This window comes from Protopterus annectens, chromosome 4.part0 (assembly GCF_019279795.1).
Source record: "Protopterus annectens isolate FY-2018-M chromosome 4.part0, PAN1.0, whole genome shotgun sequence".
Classification (NCBI taxonomy): Eukaryota; Metazoa; Chordata; order Ceratodontiformes; family Protopteridae; genus Protopterus; species Protopterus annectens.
Genome location: NC_056733.1, coordinates 1623209161 through 1623233982, shown reverse-complemented (window position 1 = coordinate 1623233982; position 24822 = coordinate 1623209161). Strand labels below are relative to the sequence as shown.

Below are 24822 nucleotides of genomic sequence, written 5' to 3'. Positions count from 1 at the left end.
CATCTTTGTGTTTATTACCAAGCAAATTGCCATTTGATGAATATGTCTATACATGTCAGGGTCTAAGTAAATTATTGTGATGTGATAGCATTACAGTCAAATGTAATGTAACATTATATGAGACACAAAAACGGCCATATTGGAACTGTGACAATGGAGTTTGTAATTACCGTCTTGTCACTTTTGGGATGCCCCATGTGGTAATGAATAGGCTACGATGTTGGCAGGCATTATGAAGAAGACTATAGGCAGTTATTAAAAGGGCCCTAAAGTATACTTATTTTTTTGCTTTCTTTAAAAGGCTAAATTGTGGAAACCTTATTTTGAACAGGGATTTAAGTATATTCATATTCTTCCTCCATAGTGCCTTTTTAGGCATTATCAAACTGATCTTCTTCTTCTTTCGGCTTTTCCCGTTTAGGGGTCGCCACAGCGGATCATCTGTCCGCTCATGATTGGCAGTGGAGTTTTACAGTGTCGAGTTGCCAGCCCAACCTCAAACTGATAAACATTCTGAAATAGCAAAAAAAAAAAAAAAAAACAGTCAAAGGGAAACTAAAGGTGTTACTGTTCAGTACCAGGACTAGAGTCTTAGCAGAAAACTCCACTCTCCCCAAGCTCTCCTTACAGTGGAGAATGCAGACATCTATGCAGTTATTGAAATATGCTTTAAAGCTACAGAGAGCACCCCTGGCAGTGCAGGGCTACAATGCCGTCCATACATTTAGGTCATTTATTGCACAGGCAGGGACTAAAGGTGGAGGTGTCTCAATATTCATAAAAAAAATGTTCAACTCAAGGTGATCAGACATGATGAGGTATTTAAGATTCTCCATGTTCAGATTACTACAGGCAAAGTCCCAACAAAATATCCTTTGTTTACCTATGCCCAATGTGCAGAAATAATAGTAAATAGAGCCAGAAAGTACAGTAAATGTAAGATCCCCAGCTATCAGTGTGGAGCAGGTCCTAAATGCACTCTCCAAGGCCAAGAACACCACATTGATGAGCCCCAATATTATCCCATGATGCCTTCTAGATAGCATGAAACATGATCTATCAGGGCCATTGGACTTTTCAACCACAATTTCCAGTTATTCTTCATGCTGCATGAATGTAGAACTGAAGCAGTCATCACTATGGACAAAGGTGGGCCACCAATGGATCTTGGAAACTACATACTCAGAAGTTTGACTAGTCTCATATGCAAAGCCATGGAAAGAATTATCATGGAAAGGATTAATAATGAGATAGGAAACCTTCAGACTTTGGATTCAATGCAGTTTGTTTTCATTAGGGGAAGATCATGCCTACTCGTCCTATTAGACTTCTTTGAGAAGGTCCCCAAGGCAGTAGATGAGAGCAAAATAGTGCATATTTCCTTCCTTGATCTGGCGAAGGCATTTGACACAATAACTCACTCATTGCAAACAAACTCATGGAATTAGACATAAACCCAAGCTGGGTCTCAGATAGGACCCAAGATGTCAAAATAAGAGAATCCTTCTCCACAAAGGGACCAGTCACTAGCAGAGTCCCTCAAGGTTCTGTGCTGGGTCTTGTCTTTATTGGCATCTACTTCTCAGAAGTGAAGGTCAACATTAAGGTTTTCTGGCTGACCAAGTTTGCTGATGATTGCAAACCAGGGGCATTCATACAATCTCCCCAAGACATTAACATCCTTCAGGAAGGATTAATACAGCCAAATAACTGGTGCCAGAACTATGGTTTAAAAATTCAATTCCAAGAAATGCATAATAGTATCTCTGGGAAGTTGTGTACCCTAGAAAACTATCTCATTGATAACACACCCCTAAGAGTAGACCCAGCAGTCAGGGATCGGGGACAAATGTTGGCAGTAACCTGGCCTTCAACCAACATGTTTCTAAGGTAGTAAGGAAATCATTCCATATTGCTCATCTTATGGTATGACATCCAGGTCCAAGGAAACTATTGATGTTCTTCGTGTTTTACTGTTGCAGTCATCACATTTGGGTTATCTGCCTGCAGTTAGCCCTCAGCTGGCCTGAATACCAGAGTCTTGGATTCCTGCATCGGATGCTGTCTCTTCTTCCATGATGTCAGGTCGTCAGAGGTATAAAACATGCAGCCAATGGCATTACATCAGTCTTTCTTGCTGCGCGGTGCCCGAAGCAGAAGCAGTTTGCAAGTGCTGGTCGACCGACTCCTGAAATTTTCGTTTTCGAGTTTCAGAACCGAAGTCTTCAAAAAAGCTAAGTACCCCATTGGGGATTCCTTTTCTTGTTCTGAACCAATGTCAGTAAAAGTTAACAATTGTATTACCTGTGGAAAGCAAATACCGCATAAAGATTTTCATTCGTACTGTAGTCCTTGCTTAGGCCCAGAACCGATGTCAGTAAAAGTTAACAATTGTATTACCTGTGGAAAGCAAATACCTCATAAAGATTTTCATTCATACTGCATTCCTTGCTTAGGCCCAGACCACGACGTCCCTCACTGTCGGTTTTGTGCCTTGTTCAACCCATGAACTATTCGTTGTCAGTCCATATTTGCAGCAAATTATTTTGGTACTCAGTATAACTATCTAGAAATGGCTTCAGTAAGCCATCTGACTACCGATATTCCAAAAAAAATAAGGATAAAGATAGAGACAGACCGCATAGGTCCAAAACTGCCGACGATGCCTCTGTTAAGCTAGTTGCCAGTCCGCCGGTACTCAGTGAGGTGCTTTTGCAGCCCTTGTACCCACTACTTTAGATTCGCAGGCCTCTACTGAGACACATTCGGTATGCCGCGAGATGTTTCTTTGACTATTGAACCTGCGGATGTCTCTACCTTGGATGGGTCCAGAGCCGCTGTGCAGGCACTGGCTTCTGAGGGTGTATTCAGGCCTACAGACTTTTAAACCAACACCATCTTCTTCTTCAAGGCCTAAAACTCGACCCACGCCTAGAAAACAGATGTCCAAACCACATGCTCAGGCCCATATGCCTAAAAAACAAATGCTTAGAATGGCTGAAGACCTTATTACCCTAATTAGGGGAAGCCAGCCTTCCCCCTCAGGAGACCTAGAACTGATTTTTCTTCTGAATCTTCTGATCAGGAATATGATATTTGTGTTTCTTCTGATTTCCAGGATTTGCCCATATCTACCTATGAGGAGTCTGATGCAGAGGATTCCATTCCCTCTGCTTCCCCTCCAGAAGATTTTTCCTTTGGTGAAATCTTGCACACTCTTAGGGAGCATTTCCATTGGGAAGCCCAGGATTACTCTGACTCCAAAAAGAGGCTTAGGGAATTCTTACTCCTCCCTCAACACAGGCCTTTAGCTATCCCACCTGTTCTAGACATTGTGGATGGTGATATCTTGGAATCTAGCCTTTCCCCAGACACATTACCTCCAGCTCCCAGAAAACCTGACAGGTATTACAAAGTACCTGACTCTCACAAGTTCCTCTTCAAGAATCCTACTGCGGATCCAGAGACCATTTCCCAAGGACCAAAGGGCATTAAGGTTACTGTTGCCAAAAACCCTACCCCCTCTGATAGAGATTCTAGAGCCTTGGACAGATGGAGTAAGAAGGTATATACTTTTGCTACTTTGGCCATTAGGGCTTTAAATTGCCAGTTTCGTATGTTAAAGTACCAGCAGCATATTATGGGACTACTTAAACAGAAAATGATGTTGATTCCTGACTGTGCTGAACACAAAGAATTACAGGATTTAAAAGATGGAGGAAAAAGCTATATCTATGCAAACTGTTAAAGATTTCCTGCAAGTACAGATTTCCTGCAAGTACAGCCTCCCAGATTTAGTAGGCATTGGCCTTCAAAGAATTGGTTCTTTCCAGCCTCCTCCAGGCTTTCTCAGCCCAAACCCAGGAACAGAAGACCACCTAGGTTACAGTCTCAGGCTACGCACAGGCCTAAACAGTAGGGGCTCCCACTTTCAAAGCTGGGAGTTGTAAGACACCCCCCCATGGGAAAATGGCACAATGACTTAACCTTAACCCTTTCAAGCCCTGCTCAGCTGCCTGCTACCTTAGGAGGAATGCTCGCCCTGCATGCAAAAAACTGGGAACTCATTACCCAGGATAAATGGGTTTTGAATATAGTTTCCCCAAGGATACAGATTCCACTTCCACACCCTACCAACCCCAAACGGTTAACCAGACCTACCCCCAAAACAGTGGGCAGAGGCTCAACAGCAGGTTTTCTCTCTTCTAAGTATCAGGGCTATTCAACCTGTTCCAGCAGAAGAAAGGGGACAAGGTTTTTATTCAAGACTCTTCCTGGTACCCAGAAAAAGACAGCTCCTGGACCTCCCTATTCTAAACACTTTTTTGGTAATCCCAAAATTCAAGATGCTAACACTTCAACAGCTACTTCCTATGATAGGCAAAGATGCCTGGTTGGCAACCTTAGACCTAAAGGAAGCTTACCTGCACATTCCAATAAGGGAATTTTGCAGGAAATACCTAAACTTCAGGGCAGGCTCCATGCACTTTCAGTTCTCTGCACTTCACTTTGGCTTATCTACTGTGCCCAGGGTATTCACAAAGTGTCTAGCTCCAGCCATTGCATTTTGCAGGCAGAGAAATATTCAGATATACCCATACTTGGACAATTGTCTGATTCAGGCAGAAAGCCAGGAATTGCTATTAAGACATCTGGCATTCATAAAGAAACTTCTAAACTCACTGGGGTAAACCGTAAACGAAAGGAAATCTCACCTAGTACCCTGCCAACAAATTGTATTCCTGGGAGCAAGCTTGAATACAACTTCCCAGATGGCTTTCCTCACTCCAGAGAAACAAGTTTATTTGACAACCTACTTCAAACTACTGGACACAAAGACCCAGCTATCTGCAAGGAAAATTCTGCAAGCCCTGGGGTTCATGGCCTCTTGCATTCTACTAATTCCTTATGCAAGACTGCATATGAGGAAACTGCAATAGTATCTAAAAAGCGTATGGTGTCAACATTCTCATGACCTGGAATCAATGATTCCTATCATTCCTTGCATAAAGACAGAGTTCCTTTGGTGGGCCGAGGCTTGCTACCACAACAAGGGGCTCCCTTTCAATCTACCCCTGCCACCCAAATCCTAACAACAGACGCATCAGACTATGCATGGGGGCTCATTTGGCAGGACAGTGCATTCAGGGCAAATGGAACCCAAGACAGATGCACCTGAATATCAACCAAAAAGAAATGTTAGTTGTAGAGAATTCCCTGACAGCCTTCAAGGACCACATTCTTCAAGGACAATTATTGGCAAAGACAGAAAACACCACAGTTATGTGGTACATAAACAAGCAGGGGGGAACCCACTCATACCCTCTCTGCAGACTAGCCATGGCTCTGTGGAACACAGCCCTGAGCTACCAAGTGTACCTACAAGCTCAATTCCTGCCAGGCAAGCTAGATTTACTGGCAGATGACCTAAGCAGAAATCTCATGGACCCACACAAATGGAAACCCGAACCAAAAATATTCAACCGCTTGAGGAATAAATGGGGGAACCCAGAGACAGATCTGTTTGCACTACCAATTGGACAAATTCTGCACAAGGACTTCCCACAGTCAAGCTTGGAAAGTGGATTCCCTGTCCTTCACCTGGGAAAGCCTCTCAGTTTATGCCTTTCCCTCTCTGCCTCTCCTCTCGAAGGTTCTGCTAAAGATCAAACACGACAAACCAAGGACAATACTGATTGCACCAGACTGGCCATACCAGCACTAGTACCCCCTCTTGCACTGTATGACACTGGTGGAACCATGGCACCTGCCTCAGACCCCTTCCCTGCTGTCCCAGCAGGTGGGCCAGTTTCTGCACCCTCAGCTTCAAACCCTGAACCTTGCAGCCTGGCTAATTCCTTGAGCTCTCCAATAGCATCCCTCAGTAAGCAGGTGCTAGATGTCATTCTGGAGGCAAGGAGGCCTAGTACTAGAAAATCCTATGCTGAAAAGTGGAAAAGATACTGTTCCTGGAGCCTGGCTCAGGGGATGGGCACAACGGTGCCCAGCTTACCTCATTTTCTTCAGTACTTAACAGAAATGCTCCACAAGGGCCTATCCTTCTCGCCTATTAAAATTTATGCCTCTGCCATTTCAGCACATTATAATACTGAACAACTCCTGTTCTCTCACCCCCTGCTAAAGCAATTCCTCAGAGGGACCAAAAATTTAAGACCCCCCCCCAGGAGAGCCCCTAATCCTGCCTGGGACCTTAACTTTGTATTGGAAAAGCTCACTCTTCCTCCTTTTGAGTCAGCTGCAACTGCAGAGTTGAAATCCCTCTCTTGGAAAACAGCCTTCCTTCTAGCCATCACTTCAGCAAGAAGAGTGTCTGAATTACAGGCCCTCATGGCAGTGGAGCCCTTCATTATCTTCCATGCAGACTGGGTTTCCCTCAGGACCAATCCTTACTTTATGCCCAAGGTGGTGCCTAGTGTGGCCCTTCATCAGTCCATTCATTTGCCTACCTTTTTCCCGAATCCACAAAACAAGGGAGAACGAAAACTGCACTCTTTGAATGTGCACAGACAACTTAGATTTTATTTGTACAGGACTAAGCCTCTCAGAAAATCTGAACAGCTGCTAGCTGGCTTTGCTGCAAGGGCAGAGGGGAAGGCCATTTAAAAGCAAACCATTTCTAAGTGGATAGCCCATTGCATTAATTTCTGCTATAAGCACCATAGAAAACCTACCCCACAGGGGATAAGATCACATTCCACCAGGGCTGCATCTACCTCTACAGCCTTTCTCAGTGGTGTCCCTACCTGGGACATCCTAGAAGCTGCTACCTGGAGCTCTGTACATACCTTCACCAAGCATTATCACATGCCTATTTTTTCTAAATCCAGAGCTGGTTTTGCCACTGCAGTCTTGCAGGGCTTAATAGCTGGCCCTAATGCTCTCTAACTTCCTCTTCCCTTCCTTAGCTTTGGGAATCTACCCAAATGTGATGACTGCAACAGTGAAAAATGAAGAACATAGTACAGTTGTGTACACATCATAAATGTAGATGTTCAAGTGTATTCACTGTTGCAGACCTTGTTACCCTCCCTCCAGCCCCCTGACTTCTCTTGGCTCTACCTTTCCTTCTTGTTTGGTGTATTTAAGCTTTCTGGTGTATTTTCTTTTTGTTGGGGGGGGGGTACCATAACATATAATTGCTTCCCATTGTGGGGGCACCTGACATCTGGGGCAAGAAAAACTGACGTAATGGTGTCGGCTGCATGTTTTATACCCCTGACGACCTGACTTCATGGAAGAAGAGACAGCATCCAATGCAGGAATCCAAGACTCTGGTATTTAGGCCGGCTGAAGGCTACCTGCAGGCAGATAACCCAAATGTGATGACTGCAACAGTGAATACACTTGAAAATCTACATTTATGGTTAATGTACACAACTGTACTTTCCTTTCTATGTAGCCATCATCAGCCCCATCATTGTGTATAACAGCCCTTCGCTAATTTACCTGATCAGGCACATGCAACTTCTGGAATGTCCACACAGGTTCCTTGCAAAAAGAGTACAAGATGTAAATGACCTGTCCTGTGATGATCAACTTAAAGCCCTTTCCCTGGACCCTGCTTCCTACAGATTGTTGAAGGGCCATCTGTGCCTGGCATACAAAACATCCTTGGATCCTGCTCTGATGGACCTTTTGCATGTCCACAAAACAAATAGTATAAAAAATAGCCAATCCAGAGACTTAAACCTTGCTTGCAACATAAATTTGGGCTTGTTAGAGGGACCGGTATGTATCTCAGAGATTACCCCTTCTCTGAAAAAGACTTCCCATCTAGGTGAAGCAGAGCTCTTTCTTAACCATATTCACATTTAAACAGGACCAGTGGGTAGGAATCCAGAAATTCACCCCTGTTCTGGCACCTATGTTTGTAATGGACAATGGCTGCTTCTAAATGCTTTACCAAACACACTCTACCTTACATTTAACCATTAGGGTCATAGGTTCATAGGTAGGTACTGGACTATCTGCCCGAAGGCATATATTAGCCCAGCCATGTTGTGCGGTATTCACAGCCCCTTTGGTTAGTTCCCTAAGCCCTTGATCTAGCAGCTAGTACCCTTGGCCCCTATCTAGTAGAGCTGTTGGTATGATCCCTGGTGTGAACTTTCTGTTACCCATCCACTCGTCAAGGTTCCTCTTGAAGAGTGATAGTGAGGTGCTCTGTCTTATGTAGATCGGGACCTTGTTCCATAGCAAGGGAAGTCTTTGCAAAGGGGATCTATCCCTCCAGCATGTTCTATTCATTATTGTGCTGAGGTTTATATCCCTAGAGCATGTAGCTCGAGTAGACTTGGTTTTGCTAAGATGGAACATGTTCAACAGTTCTGGGTTGGACATGGCTTTGTATGTTAGACAGAGATCACCTCTGAGAAGGCAGTATGCAACAGAGAAAAGCCTTAGTTTTTTCAATCGTGCTGCATAGGGCAACTGTTTGAGGCCAGTAATCCTCTTAGTGAGGTACCTCTGTGGTCTCTCCAGCTGCTGGAGATGCCTAGCCAGGTACATTCCAATTGGTGCATTGTGCTCAATAATGGGTCTGATGAGGGAAAAGTAGAGAGGCACCACTACATCCTTAGATCTTGATGCGAACCCTTTCATGATCAGATGGGTCACATAGAAGGATTTTCTAACCACCTTGGCAACATGGTTATCAAAGGAAAGCTGACTATCTACTTGGGTCCCTAGATCCCTTATTACTTCTTCAGATTTCAGGGGGTTACCTCCTATGTGGTAGTTCGTGGGTACTCTGTTTTTTCCAAAGGGGATTACTACACATTTTTTAGCATTTAGCTTGAGACCATGGCTTTGACACCATGCATCAGTCTCATTTAGGCTCTTCTGGAGGATATCCATGTCGACCAGAGACTCTATTATAGCACCCAGTTTGCAGTCGTCCGCAAACTTGGTCAGCCACAGCCCTTCAGTGCTTGCCTGTACTTCTAAGAAGTATATGCCAAACAGGAGGGGCCCCAGGACAGAGCCCTGAGGCACACCGCTCGTTACTGGTCTAGATTCGGACATAGATCCCGCTACTCTTACTTTGTGGGATCTGTCTGAGAGCCACTTTGTGATCCATCTTGTGACGTAAGGGTTTATGCCCAGGTTGGTGAGTTTATCAATAATACCCGAATGGGGAATGGTGTCAAATGCTTTAGCAAGCTCAGGGTAAGCCGTGTGTACCTCCTTTCCCTTATCTATAGCCTGAGTAACTGTCTCAAAGAAGCCCACCAGGTTCAGGAGGCATTATCTGCCCTTGACGAAGCCGAAATGTGTGGGGTCAAGTGTTTGGAAATGTGTGGGGTCAAGTGTTTGGAGGTTCCCAATCTCTCCATTTATGAGTTCTATAATGATTCGCTCCATTGCCTTACAGATCAGACTGGTCAGGCTTATTGGTCAGTAGTTCCCAGGGTCGGTTGTGGGCCCACCCTTGTGCAGCGGAACCACCATTGCTGTGCGCCATTCTATGGGCACATATCCTGTCAAGAGGCTGAGACTGAACAGGGTATTCAGATGTGGGGTTAACTCATTTTGGAGCTCACGTATGACACAGCCCGAGACACCATCTGGTCCCATGGAGGCAGTGTTTTTAGCTTTAGATAGAGCCTTATTAACCAACGTATCAGTAATAATTGGAGTTACACAATCCTCTGGAATAGTAAAAGGCCCTGTAGGTGGTGAGGGGGGGGGGATTTGCACTGAACCTGTCAGCCAAGATGTTGGCAATGTCAGTGGGGGTCAGTGTATTTTGTTCCATTTTGTACTAGCTCAGAACAGACCTGAGCATTGCCATTTAGGTTTTTGATGTAACCATAGAAGGCCTTATGGTTATCCTTGGCATCCTTGGCAACTTTCTTTTTGAAACTGGCTTTAGTTGACTTGATGAGAGCCCTCAATTTCTTACTAATGCTGATCAGGGATGATTTTTCTACTTGAGATTTGGCTTTTTTTTGTATAAATATCCTCCTTTTGTTGTATAGTTTGCTTATTGCCGCGGTCCACCAGACCGGTTTCTTTTTGCTTGAGGAAGGAGTCTTGGTTTTATTTGGGATAGCATTGTCCATGCAATCCTGAAGATGTATACAAAGTGCCTTGGTGTAGGATTCTGCATCCTGGATATAATTATCATTCTGCAAAAGAATAGTGAAGCTTTCCACTTCTGACGCAAGTAGTTTGACGTTTGCTTTGGAAAGGTTTATTACGATGGTTTCTTCGACTGGGGGAGGTGGAGGGGTGAGGATGTCCAGGGTTATCAGTTTGTGGTCTGATCTGACCAGGGAGGGAGTGATAACGGGTGTGGTACAATGGGCGCCCATATTTGTGATGACTAAATCCAATATGCTGTCCCCTCTAGTGGGAGAACATACCAGTTGTTCAAGGGTATTTGAATTTATTAATTATATGAACCACTGGCCATAGGAGTTAGAACTTTGGTAGTTCACCCAGTCTATACCAGGGTAGTTGAAATCACCCAAAATTATGGTGCTGGGTAGGACCTTTATATTTCCCAATGCCTCAAGGAATGCTGAGTGAGCATCTTGGGACATGGTGGGCGATCTATAACAGGCTACGACTTGAAATGTGGTTTTGCCTGCTGATAGTTGCGCATGGATGATCTCTGGGGCATCATGCTGTGCCACTAACCTGGAGATGTGGGTATCTTTGATGAATATGGATACACCTCCGCCCTTTGTACTGCGATCTGGTAACTGAGACCAGAAGGTATGATATGAATTGTAACCTGGTAGTGCTGGGGTGATCTCTGGGGCTTTGAACCAGGTTTCCTTCACTGCACAAACATCGCTTTTCTCCATACTGAGGAGTGCTTCGAGTGCGTACATTTTGAGGTTGAGACTTCTGGCGTTGAGTAGCATTACCCTTAGTTTCTGGTTACCTGTGCCGGCTACGGTGGTTGGTTTGTCCTTTGAGCCTTGCTTAAAAAAGGCACTATGGGGACGGCAAGAGCCTTGGCCAGTATTCGAAAGCCTAGGGGTGACAGGTGCAAACCATCTCTGGCAAAACAGCGAGGCCTGTCTATCATGTCATCCCAGGCAGACAGACTCTGGATCCCCTTAGAATGACACCAGAAGCTTAGCCAATTGTTGAAATTGATCATTTTGCCTTTGTATTGTGTGGTATCATTCTAGTTGAAGGTAGTATGCTACTCAAGGTCAGGGTCATACCAGCTTGGGCTACATGATCAGAGAGCTCCTCAATGTCTCTTTTCATGTAGTCCAGGGAGGTACGTCTTAGATCATTCACACCAACATGTACAATGACAGCATCATACTTGTACTTGTTCTGGAGTGACCTAAGTGCCTGTGTTATGTGGCGGATCCTAGCACCCAACAAGCAGCTGACAGTAACCTTCTTCTTGTTCAGCCTGGTGAGTGGAACATCTGTGTGCCTTCCTATAGTGTCTCCTATTACTAGCGTGTTGGGTATGGTGTTTTGCCTTAGGGACTGTCGTGAGGCGCACTGCTGAGGTGAATTATGTGTTTTCTGGCTTGTGTTTGGAGGTGCAGGTTGCTTTGCTTGTCTGCTTTGGAGGGCACTGTTTCTTTTTCAGATTGGTATCTAGTGCCTCCGAATATGTTTTTGTGTATTTATGTGTATGTTTTGCCAGTGCTTGTTTTGTATATCCATGTGTGACTGGTGGTGTGATGCTAGTGTGTCTCTTCTCCTCTTGACTGTCTGTTACTGTTATGGGTTGAGAGCACTTAGCCTCCAGTCTGGCTGTGTATTTGCATCTCTCACAAGTGTTTGTGTGTAGAGGTAAGAGGAGAGGGTTGTCTGTATACATGAGGCAGCTGTGACATTGCCTCAGGATGCCTAATTCGACCAGATGAACTGGAGAGTACACCTGAAACTGACCTCTGGACATGCTTGGAAAAGTAAATTTCACTTGTCTTGCGGACAGTCGAGGGTCTTATGCTGTATTATAATAGTGCTGTCTAGGAGATTTGGAAAATAATAGTGCTATCTAGGAGATTTGGACACGTGCTGATTTGGGTTATGCAAGTGCTGCAGTAAGAGCAGTTGATCTGAAGCACTTGAGTTGAGGCTTGCCTAGTTCTAAGGGAAAATTTGCAGCACAGACTTTGTGAAACCAGGAATAGTATACCCCAGCTAACCGGCGCTGCCCGACGCTGCTCTGTGTGCAAGACTGCTCAAAAAGAGAGTTGCAGGGTTTTAAGAGAGAGAGATCAAGGAGTTTGGAATTGACCAAAAATGGCCAATAAAACTACAGTTTCTAGGCAGTAACCACTCGTACAGGGACAGGCAGGCTGCTCAGTGTTAACCACTGCCACTGGTGAACACAGAGACTTCCCTTTAGCCCAAGTAAGCACTGGCCTCCAAGAAACTTACAAACAGTTCAGAACAGCAACTCTGTAACTGAACTTTGTTTAAATTATAGAAAGTGGGAAAATAGCAAGTTTTTTTGTTTTTTTGTTTTTATTTAAGGATAGCAGAGACACACAAGTAGCAAACTAGTCAGAACAGTGCAATAAATGACCCCAACACGTGTGTGCTAGGTCAGAGGCAGGTAAAATGCAATTTTAAGAAAAAACAATTTTAAAAAAGTGCAACACAAAAAAATGCAATAAACAGGCTCTAGGTATGTTCTAAATACTGTTTCTAACACAGATATCAACTTTTGCAAGCAAGAAAACGTTGAAAAGTAGGAGGCAATGCAGTTTTTCTAAGAAGTAAATCGGAAGAAAATACTTACAAATACACCCCTAAAATTAACCTCTAAGGCACCAAAAAAGACTTCTGGATATATTTGGGAAGCTTGGCTAGGCTTCTAAGGGCCCTTGTGGTTATTAATTAATATATAACTATGCACCCAGGAACCTTCCAGTATCATACAAGTCTATGTGTTCAGTACTATCACTGTGATCCTGATTTACAATCCCGAGTAAAGAGAATTTTAGTCAGAAATGGTAACCTTCCAGTAGTTACTGTAATTCAGGCTGCCGAGTCTGCTTTCTGCTTACAGACCCTTCTGAGTAAAGGTATATTTTTCATTCATTATCCATTGCAGCATACAGAATAGCTGTCAACTGAATAATGTAAAAAAGCTAAGAAATACACTCTGATGGTTTGGGGTTGTTACACAGTTTTGTTGTAAGATGTCACCTTAGAGATTAACATTTATATTTCACAGGGTTTGTAACACCCATTTTAGGAAATTTACATTTATCTCACCTCTTCCCTTGGTTATGCAAAAGCACCAGTGATTGTGGTGTTCTAAGAAATTCTTCTGAGGAAAGAGATGGCTGATATGTTATTACAGCTGATATCATCTGCAGTGCTGCGCTACAAGAAATACTCACTGAAAGACTGGTACCAGGCAGTACTATCTGTGCAAACATCCGTAATACCCCAAACCCTTATTCCCACCTGCATTCCAACTGTTGATGTTGATGTCCTTGTTTCCTATATACTACCATCCAGCAGTGTCTTTTATCTAGGGAAACTTAGATGTAACCAGCACAAATTCTAGCTGGTGCAGAGTATATTGAGTGGATTACTTATGGGGACAGGTAAAGGGCCTCTTCTGTCAGGTATAGGGTACCCTGAGAGGTATGTGTAAACTTCTAGAATTTCACAGTGCCTTATATTCACAAATCTATGTGTTTCTCTACATATTAGTCAGTCTCAGCCTCCTTTACCTGAATTTCTTTTATTAGCTGCTAGTACCTTATTAAAAGCTTCATTCTACTGATATGTGACCACTGGAGACTGTCACTTTTCACTCAGCATCAGTCCACTTGAAAGTTTTCTCATCTGCAGCAGCTTCCATGTGCGGAATTTACTGCAGAGCTGGGGAAATAAGGGACCCATTTACTAACACCTTTAAAATCCAGCTAGAGGCTTACTTACTAAGCCAGGTCTTCTGCTAGACTTAAAAACACAATCTGCATTGCCTGCATCATTTTCTCTATTACATGTGCTTATATTATTTTTAAAATACTATAAGCTGAACAAGTTAAATATGTTTTGATATTCTCTACACAGGTCCATAACTAATTTGACCTGAAATAAATAAATACAAATCTTTAACAAAAGAAAACCATTTTATGGCAAGTGATGGACATCTGTATGTGCTTAAATTACCTTTCACTTTCTAATGAAACAAATGGCATCTAAACAGTCTCTACATGTGTTAATGATGTGATTTATGTTACCTCACTTTAGGTGTACTTAAGACCAGAAGACTTCTAGATCGGGAGGAAACACCTTCTTATTGGCTGACCGTGTATGCCACAGATCTTGGGTCTGTTCCACTTCATTCCTGTGCATATGTTTATATAGAGGTTACTGACATCAACGATAATGTCCCCTTAGCAGCAGAACCGGTGTACTATGCTTCTGTTATGGAGAACTCACCAAAAAATGTGCTCGTTATTCAGCTAAATGCTTCCGATGCTGATGACAGCTCCAAAGGAAAAATAACCTTCCATGTGGGGCCAGGTGCTCACCAACGTTTCTTTAATATTGATTCACAGACAGGTAAGTCTTAAAAAAGATATTACAAATGTTACAGACTCAAACCTGTAAGTACGTACACTAAAAACACATCACTACTAATTAGAAAGAGTGTTTATTCACAACTGAATTGACAATTGAAGATGCAACAGTTTTCCATGCTAAGAATAAACCAGTCACTCATCTGAAATAGGAAAATGGAATCTCCATACTGTGCCAGTTTAGGTTATTTCATCTTAAAAATAACATTCTTCTAGAGGATAACAACACGTGTGTTACTTACGGTCCTTTTGAACGGTTAGAATTTTGATATTTGTTTCTTTCTTATACAGCAGCAAAGATGAATCAGGAAATAACTAAAATCTTTTTTAATCTTGCAAGATATGGCCTTAACCCTTAATTCCAATGTTTGTGTCTGTATACAGTATTTCAGTTTAAATTTTTGGATATTTGCCATGCAGTCATTAAATGTTGCTTGCTGTTGTATTTCTCTGTGCTGTAAATGTGCTTATGTAATCATTGTCATACTTGGGTTGCAATGTAAATGGCTGAATTTGACATGCAGAAGACTGCTTTGTATGATGGTGATGCGGTGAAATTAAGTGGCAGGACTGTTTTATTGAAAATAGCAGAATTTATGATATCACTGCACAGTCAACACTGTTTTTTGCATTTTCTCCAATATGCAGTGATCTTGGGAGTTCATATGTTAAACAGTGAAGGCAGACAGACGTGTGTCTGTGGGGGGAGGGGGTAAGGTGAAGGGGGGTATGCTCCAAAGGAATAAAAAGAATAAAATGCCGATTCATAATGGTTACCACAAAGTATACACTATGCGTGCACTTTACATACACTTTCTGATTATAAGAACACCCCTACCACAATGCTTGTGCTGTCTATTCACTCAGAAAGGTTGCACTAAGTGTACACATAGTGTACAGATGATGTTCTTCATGTTTCACTGTTGCAGTCATTACATTTGGGTAATCCTGCTGGCAGGTTGCCCTCAGTCAGCCTGAATTCCAAAGTCTTGGGTCCTGCGTCGGCTGCTGTCACCCCTTCCCTGACGTCAGGTCGTCAGGGGTATAAAAGAAGCAGCTGACACCATTTTCTTCAGTCTTTCTTGCTGCGTGGTGCCCGAAGCAGAAGCAGTTCACAAGTGCTGGTCGGCCGACTCCTGAAATTTTCATGTTTGAGTTTCAGAACTGAAGTCTTCATTAAAGCTAAGTACCCCATTGGGGAAACTTTTTTCTTGCTCCAGACCGATGTCAGAAAAGGTTAATAATTGTATTACTTGTGGAAAGCAAATACCTCATAAGGATTTTCATTCTTACTGAATTCCTTGCCTAGGCCCTGATCACAACGTTACTGGTTGCCAGTTTTGTGCTAGATTTAACCAATGCACTATTAAGTGTCGGTATAATTTTGCTTTAAAGTATTTTGGTAGCCGATTTAATTATCCAGAAATGTCGTCGGATAGCCATCCGACTACCAGAGTTTACAAAACATGCAAGGAAAAGGATAGAGAAAAACAACCAAGCCCCAAAACTGACAACAAAGCTTTTCCTAAGCCAGTTGCCAGTTCGACGGTTCTCAGTGAGGCACTTTCGCAGCCCCTGACACCCGCTACTTTAGAGTCGCAGGCCACTATCATCTCCCACGTGGTCAGCTATGCCACTGGATACTCAAGGTATTGGAGTCTTGGGCGCTAATCCCTCAGATGGGTCCGGAACCGCTGAGCAAGTACCGGCTTCTGAGGGTATTCAGACCTCAACATCTTTACATTAAAAAGACAAAGACTAAAGCACATTCTAAAGCAAAGAAACAAACTCATGAGCCATGTGTACAGGCACAGGCCTCTATGCCCAAAAAACAGATGATCAAAATGGCCGAAGACCTGATTACCTTGATCAGGGGTTCCCATCCCCCTCCTGATAAGTGGCCTAGGCAAGACACTGACTATGAATCTTCAGATCAGGTTTTCTATTTCTTCTGATTCCTCTTCTGATCAGGGATATTCTTTACCCCTCTATGAGGATTTTGATGCTGAAGAATCTATTCCTTCAGCATCCCCTTCTGAGGATTATTCCTTTGGGGAAACCTTGCATACCATGAGGGAGCATTTTCACTGGGAAAGTCAGGATTTTTCAGAATCTAAAAAGAGGCTCAGAGATTTCCTTTTACTACCTAAGCACAGGCCTGTAGCCATTCCCCCAGTCTTAGACATTGTAGATGATGTGTTTTCAGAGTCTACTTTGACCCCTGACTCCTTACCTACAGCTCCTGTTAAGCCAGACAGATATTACAGGGTTCCTAACTCACACAAATTTCTTTTTAAAAACCCTGCTGCTGACCCAGAAACTATTTCACAGGGTCCAAAAGGAGTTAAGGCCTTGGCTGCAAAAAACCCAACCCACTCTGACAGAGATTCAAGGACACTGGATAGATGGGGAAAAAGGTTTACACATCTGCAACTTTGGCTATAAGGGCCTTAAACTGTCAATTTCATATGCTCAAGTATCAGCAACATGTCATGGGATTGCTTAAACAGAAAATGATGTTAAATTCTGAATGTGCTGAAAACAAGGAAATGCAGGATTTATTGCATGCAGCTGAACAAGTTGGAAAGCATACTTTGCAATGTGGTTTTGATTTTTTGGAGGCCTCCTGCAGGGCCGCAGTTATTGGTTTTGTAATTAGGAGGCATGCTTGGTTAAAGGAACAAAATCTGCCTGATCATGTTAAAGTTAAATTACTAGATGCACCTTTACAGCATGATACTTTGTTTGGTGTTAAGGTAGAAGAGGTGTTAAAGAAAATGGAAGACAAAGCTAAATCTATGCAAACTGTTAAAGATTTTTTTAGAAGTACAGCCACCTAGGGTTAGTAGACACTGGCCTACAAAAATTAGTAATTTCCAGTGTCAGACAGACCTCAAAGGGGCAGATCCAGATGCCCTAGGGGCAGATCCCAGACACAAGGTTCTTACAGGGCAAAACAGTGGGGTGCTTCTACCTCCAAAGCTGGAGAAGATAAAGCACAAACATACAGAAAGCAGTCCCAATGACTTTCCCCTGCCTGCACCAAGCACTTATCTTCTGGCAGCACCCTTAGGGGGAAAATTAGTACTTTTTGCTCAAAATTAGCACATTATAACCCAGGACAAGTGGGTTCTAAATATCGTGTCACAAGGCTACAAATTCCATTTCCATAGTCTGCCAAAGGCAAACAGCTGACCAGATCTGCCAAAAAATCAATGGACAGAAGCACAAAAGCAAGTTACATCCCCCATGGACATGGGAGCCATTCAGCAAATACCAGAGTAAGAGCAGGGACAAGGATTTTACTCAAGACTGTTCTTAGTACCCAGAAAGGACAAGGCCTGGAGGCCGATACTGGACCTCTCTATTCTGAACACATTCCTGGATATTCCAAAATTCAAGATGTTAACTTTGCAGCAGCTTCTGCCCATGCTGGCCAAGAATGCTTGGCTTGTGACCTTAGACCTAAAAGAGGCATACCTGCATGTTCCAATCAGACAGTCGTGCAGAAGATACCTCAGATTCAAGGCTGGTTCAATGCATTACCAATTCTCTGCACTGCCCTTTGGCTTATCTACTGTGTCCAGGGTCTTTACAAAGTGCCTGGCACCAGTAATTGCATTCTGCAGACAAAGAGGAATACAAATATATCCTTACTTGGACAACTGTCTAATCCAAGCAGAGAACTAGGACATTCTTCTTCAACATCTGGCATTTGTGAAAAGACTTCTAACATGCCTAGGGTACACAGTCAACAAAAAGAAATCAAAACTAGTACCCTCTCAAGAGATAATATTCATGAGTGCAAGCTTGAATACAACTGCCTAGATGGCTTATCTCACGCCAGACAAACAAAGGCAACTGACTATCTATTTCAAAATGTTGGCAACAAAGGCCCAGTTATCTGCAAGAAAAATTCTGCAGGCTTTGGGCTTCATGGCATCCTGCATCCTACTAATTCCATATGCAAGACTGCATATGAGGAAACTTCAATGGTATCTAAAAAGTGTTTGGACTCAACATTGCCACAGCCTGGAAACTGTGATTACTCTCATTCCCTGCCTGCAACAGGAGTTTTGATGGTGGGCAAAGGTTTGTCACCAGAACAAGGGACAGCCATTCACATTACCCCCAGCCAGGCAGACACTAACAACGGATGCATCAGATTATGCCTGGGGGGCCCACATGGCAGAAAGATGCATTCAGGGCACATGGTCCACAAACCAGATGCATCTACATATCAATCAAAAAGAGATGCTAGCTGTTCAAAATGCCCTGACAGCCTTCAAGGACCTACTTCATCTGGGACAACTACTGATAAAGACAGACAACACCACAGTCATGTGGTATATAAACAAACAGGGGGGGGCACACATTCTTATCCCCTTTGCAGACTAGCTATGACATTGTGGGACACAGTTTGACTTACCAAGTACATCTGCAGGTACAATTCCTGACAGGAAAGGAAAACACTCTGGCAGATGAACTAAGCAGACACCTCATGAATCCCCATGAGTGGAAACTGGATCCACAAGTCTTCAGCATGATAACAAGGAAATGGGGATGCCTGGACATAGATCTATTTGCCTCTCCTCACAATTACCAACTAAAAAGATTCTGCACAAGAACTTATCACAGACAAGCATGGAAAGTGGACGCTGTCTCTTTCAGCTGGAAAAAACTATCAGTATATGCCTTCCCTCCACTGCCTCTCCTCCCCAAGGTACTCTTAAAGGTCAGACAGGAGAAGCCAAAGATGATACTGATTGCCCCAGACTGGCCACACCAGTACTGGTATCCAATCCTAAGGAATATGCCCATCTTGGAGCTTACCTCAAATACCTCGTCTACTGTCCCAGCAAAACAATCAGATCCTGCACAGCCAACTCAGGACATTAAACTTGGCAGCATGGCAGATAATGTAGTCATACAAAAAACACCTGTCAGTAAAGCTGTGATGGATGTCATTCTGGAAGCCAGAAGGCCTAGTACTAGAAAGTCTTGTGCTGGAAAATGAAAGAGATTCTGTGATTAGAACCAGGCACAAGGAACTGATACAGCTGTACCAAATATTCCTCATATTTTGCAATACTTAACTGAGATGCTCGACAAAGGCCTATCTTTTTCATCAATTAAAATTCATACCTCTGCCATTTCAGCTCTTTACAATACAGAGCCACCAATTTTTTCTCATCCCTTATTAAAGCAGTACCTCAGAGGAGCCAAAAAATTATGGCCTCCAAGGAGATCACCAATACCTGCATGGGACCTCAACTATATCTTGGAAAAGCTCACCCTGCCTCCTTTTGAGCCAGCTGCTACTGCTGATGTAAAGTTTTTATCTTGGAAAACAGCTCTGCTCCTCGCAATTACTTCTGCAAGACGAGTTTCAGAGCTACAAGCGCTCATGGCTGTGGAATCCTTTATCATTTTTCATCCAGACAGGGTCTCTCTGAGGACAAACCCAACATTTATGCCTAAAGTGGTGTCCAGTGTGACTCTTAACCAAACTATTCATCTGCCAACTTTCTATCCAAATCCACAGAATATTGGGGAGAGAATTCTCCATTCTTTGGACATACACAGACGGCTTAGATTCTACTTAGACAGAGCCAAAGCTTTCAGGGAGACAGAGCAATTACTAGTAGCATATGCTGCAGGATCACAAGGAAAGGCTATCTCAAAGCAGGCTACTTCTAACTGGATAAGCTACTGCATTTGTTTCTGCTATTTAAACCATGGAAAGCCAGTGCCTAAGGGCATTAGGCCAGATTCCACCAGAGCTGCAGCCACTTCAGCAGCCTTTCTCAGGGGAGTACCAACCAGAGACATTTTAGAGGCGGCTACTGGGAGTTCAGTGCACACCTTTACAAAGCATTATCATCTGCCACTCTACTGTAAATCCAGGGCAGGCTTTGTCACTGCAGTTCTGCAGGGCCTCATAGCCGCTCCTAATGCTGTTTAGCTCCAGCCTCCCCACCATAGCTTTTGGACTCCACCCAAATGTAATGACTGCAACAGTGAAACACGAAGAACATAGTGCAGTTGTGTAAACTTACCATAAATGTAGATGTTTGAGTGTATTCACTGTTGCAGTCCAGGTTACCCACCAGCCATCCCCCTTTTTTCTGCTGGAACTTATCTTTCCTTCTCTGATTTATACTACCTATGTGGTGCATTTGCTTGTAGATGAAGGTAAAGTTTATCTTGGTGCATGTATTTTTATATATAAATTTTGGCTACCCTTTTAGGAGACACCTGACATCTGGGGCAAGAAAAACTGAAGAAAATGGCATTGGTTGCTTCTTTTATACCCCTGACGACCTGAAGTCAGGGAAGGGGTGACAGCAGTCGACGCAGGATCCAAGACTTTGGAATTCACACCGCCTGAGGGTAACCTGCCAGCAGGATTACCCAAATGTAATAACTGCAACAGTGAATACACTCGAACATCTACATTTATGGTAAGTGTACACAACTGTACTTTCTTCGTATTTCACTGTTGCAGTCATTACATTTGGGTTATGTGCCTGCAGGTATCCCTCAGCTGGCCTGAATATCAAAGTCTTGGATTCCTGCGTCGGATGCTGTCTCGTCTTCCATGACGTCAGGTCATAAGTGGTATAAAACATGCAGCCGATGCTATTACATCAGTCTTTCTTGCCGCACGGTGCCCAAAGCAGAAGCAGTTCGCAAGTTCCGGTTGGCCGACTCCTGAAATTTTCATTTGCGAGTTTCAGAACTGAAGTCTTCAAAAAAGCTAAGTACCCCATTGGGGATCCTTTTTCTTGCTCTTTAACTGATGTCAGTAAAAGTTAACTATTGTCTTACCTGAGAAAGCAAATACCTCATAAAGATTTTAATTTGTACTGCATTCCTTGTTTAGGCCCAGACCACGACGTCCTTCGCTGTCAGTTTTCTGCTTTATTCAACCCCTGAACTATTCATCGGTCTATTTTTGCAGCATATTATTTTGGTTCTTGATTTAACTATACAGAACTGTCGTCGGTAAGCCATCCAACTACCGATATTCCAAAAAAACATAAAGATAAAGACAGAGACAGACCACATAGGTCCAAAACTGCCGACAACGCTTCCGCTAAGCTAGTCGCCAGTTCGCCGGTACTCAGTGAGGCACTTTCGCAGCCCCTGATACCCGCTACTTCAGATTCGCAGGCCTCTGCTGAGACCCATTCAGAGTTCAGTATGCTGCGAGATGCTTCTTCGACTGTGGAACCTGCGGATGTCTCTACCTTGGATGGGTCCGGAGCCACTGTGCAGGCACCGGCTTTGGGGGGTGTATTCAGGCCTACAGACTTGCATTTCAAACTGATGCCATCTTCTTCTTCAAGGCCTAAAACTCGACCAACACATAGAAAACCAATGTCCAAACCACATGGTCAGGCCCATATGCCTAAAAAACAAATGATAAGAATGGCTGAAGACCTTATTACTTTAATTAGGGGAAGCCAGCCTTCCCCCTCTAAGAGACCTAGAACTGATTTTCCTTCTGATTATTCTGATCAGGATTCTGAAATTTCTGTTTCTTCTGATTACCAGGATTTGCCCTTATCTACCTATGAGGATTCTGATGCAGAGGATTCCATTCCCTCTGCTTCCCCTCCAGAAGAGTTTTCTTTTGGTGAAATCTTGCACACTCTTAGGGAGCATTTCCGCTGGAAAAGCCAGGATTATTCTGACTCCAAAAAGAGGCTTAGGGAATTCTTACTCATCACTCAACATAGGCTTTTAGCTATCCCTCCTGCCCTGGACATTGTAGATGATTCCTTTTTGGAATCTAGCCTGGCCCCAGACACCTTACCTCCGGCTCCCAGAAAACCTGACAGGTACTACAGAGTACCTGACTCTCACAAGTTCCTCTTCAAGAATCCTACTGCAGACCCAGAGACCATTTCCCAAGGTCTAAAGGCATTAAGACTACTACTGCCAAAAACCCTACCCTCTCTGATAGAGATTCCAGGGCCTTGGACAGATGGGGTAAGAAGGTATACACTTCTGCTACTTTGGCCATTATGGCCATAAACTGCCAGTTTCATATGTTAAAGTGTCAGCAGCATATTATGGGACTACTTAAACAGAAAATGATGTTGATTCCTGACTGTGCTGAACATAAATGATTACAGGATTTAATGCATTCTGCTGGACAAGTTGGTAAACATACGTTGCAATGTGGGTTTGACTCTTTAGAAGCATCTTGCAGGGCTGCTGTCACTGGGTTTGTACTTAGAAGGCATGCTTGGCTTTAGGAGCAAAACTTGCCAGACCATGTTAGAGATAAATTACTGGATTCTCCCTTAAACCAAGACCACTTGTTTGGCAACAAAGCAGAAGTACTTAAAAAGATGGAGGAAAAAGCTAAATCTATGCAAACTGTTAAATATTTCCTGCAAATACAGCCTCCCAGATTTAGTAAGCATTGGCCTTCTATGAATTGGTACTTTGCAGCCTCTTCTAGGACTTCTCAGTCCAAACCCAGGAACAGCAGACCACCTAAGCTACAGTCACAAGGCACACACAGGCCTAAGCAGTGGGGGGCTCCCACCTCCAAAGCTGGAAGTAGTAAGACACCCCCTATGGAAAAATGTCATAATGACTTAACCTTAAACCTTCCAAGTCCTGCTCAACTGCCTGCTCCCTTAGGGGGAAAGATCGCCCTGCATGCAAAAAACTGGGACTCATTACCCAGGACAAATGGGTTTTAAATATAGTCTTCCAAGAATACAGATTCCACTTCCTCACCTTACAAACCCCAAACGGTTTCCAAATCAGTGAGCAGAGGCTCAACAGTGGGTTCTCTGTCTTCTAAGTATCAGGGCTATTCAGCCTGTCCCAGCAGAAGAAAGGGGACAATGTTTTTACTCAAAACTCCTCCTGGTACTCAGAAAAGACAGTTCCTGGTGCCCTATCCTGGATTTCTCTATTCTAAACACCTTTTTGGTAATCCCAAAATTCAAAATGCTAACACTTCAACAGCTGCTTCCTATGCTAGGCAAAGATGCCTGGTTGGCAACCTTAGACTTCAAGGAAGCTTACTTGCACATTCCAGTAAGGGAATCTTGCAGGAAATAACTACGCTTCAGAGCAGGCTCCGTGCACTATCAGTTCTCTGCACTTCCCTTTGGCTTATCTACTGCACCCAGGTTATTCACAAAATGTGTAGCTCCAGCCATTGCATTTTGCAGGCAGAGAAATATTCAAATATACCCATACCTGGATGATTGTCTAATTCAGGCAGAAAGCCAGGATATGCTATTAAAACATCTGGCATTTGTAAAGAAACTTCTAACCTCACTGAGATACACCATAAACGAAAAGAAATCTCATCTAGTACCCTGCCAACAAATTATATTCCTGGGAGCAAGCTTGAACACAACTTCCCAGATGGCTTACCTTACGACAGAGAAACAAGTTTATTTGACAGCTTACTTCAGACTACTGGCCACAAAGACCCAGCTGTCTACAAGGGAAATCCTGCAAGCCCTGGGGTTCATGGCCTCTTGCATTCTACAAATTCCATATGCAAGACTGCATATGAGGACGCTACAATGGTATCTAAAAAGCCTATGGGGTCAACATTCTCAGGACCTGGAGGCAATGATTCCTATCATTCCTTGTATAAGAAAGAGTTCCTTTGGTGGGCAGAGGCCTGCCACCTAACCAAGGGGCTCCTTTTCAATCTACCCCCTGCCACCCAAACCCTGACTACACATGCATCAGACTATGCATGGAGGGCTCACTTGGCAGGGCGGAACCCAAGTCAGATACACCTACATATCAACCAAAAAGAAATGTTAGCTGTACAGAATTCCCTGACAGCCTTCAAAGAACATATCCTTCCAGGACAGTTATTGGTAAAGACAGACAACACCACAGTTATGTGGTACATAAACTAGCAGGGGGGGAACCCACTCGTACCCTCTCTGTAAACTAGCCATGGCTCTGTGGAACACAGCCCTGAGCTATGAAGTGCACCTACATGCTCAATTCCTGCCAGGCAAGCTAAATTCACTGGCAGACGACCTAAGCAGAAATCTCATGGACCCACACGAATGGAAACTGGAACCAAAAATATTCAACCTCTTTAGGAAAAAATGGGGGACTCCAGAGATAGACCTGTTTGCCTCCCCTCAGAACTACCAATTGAACAAATTCTGCACAAGGACTCCCCACAGTCAAGCTTGGAAAGTAGATGACCTGTCCTTTACCTGAGAAAGCCTCTCAGTTTATGCCTTTCCCCCTCTGC

At 43.5% G+C, this 24822-nt stretch overlaps 1 protein-coding gene across 1 annotated transcript in view; it reads left to right on the top strand.

Moving 5' to 3' along the window:
* The window catches only part of FAT2 (FAT atypical cadherin 2), a 1015713-nt gene that overhangs the window by 433175 nt on the left and 557716 nt on the right, over positions 1 to 24822 (top strand). Inside the window, exon 4 of the mRNA XM_044069413.1 lies at positions 14227 to 14541. Within this exon, the coding sequence (XP_043925348.1) occupies positions 14227 to 14541 (315 nt within the window). The remainder of the gene's footprint in view (positions 1 to 14226; positions 14542 to 24822) is intronic.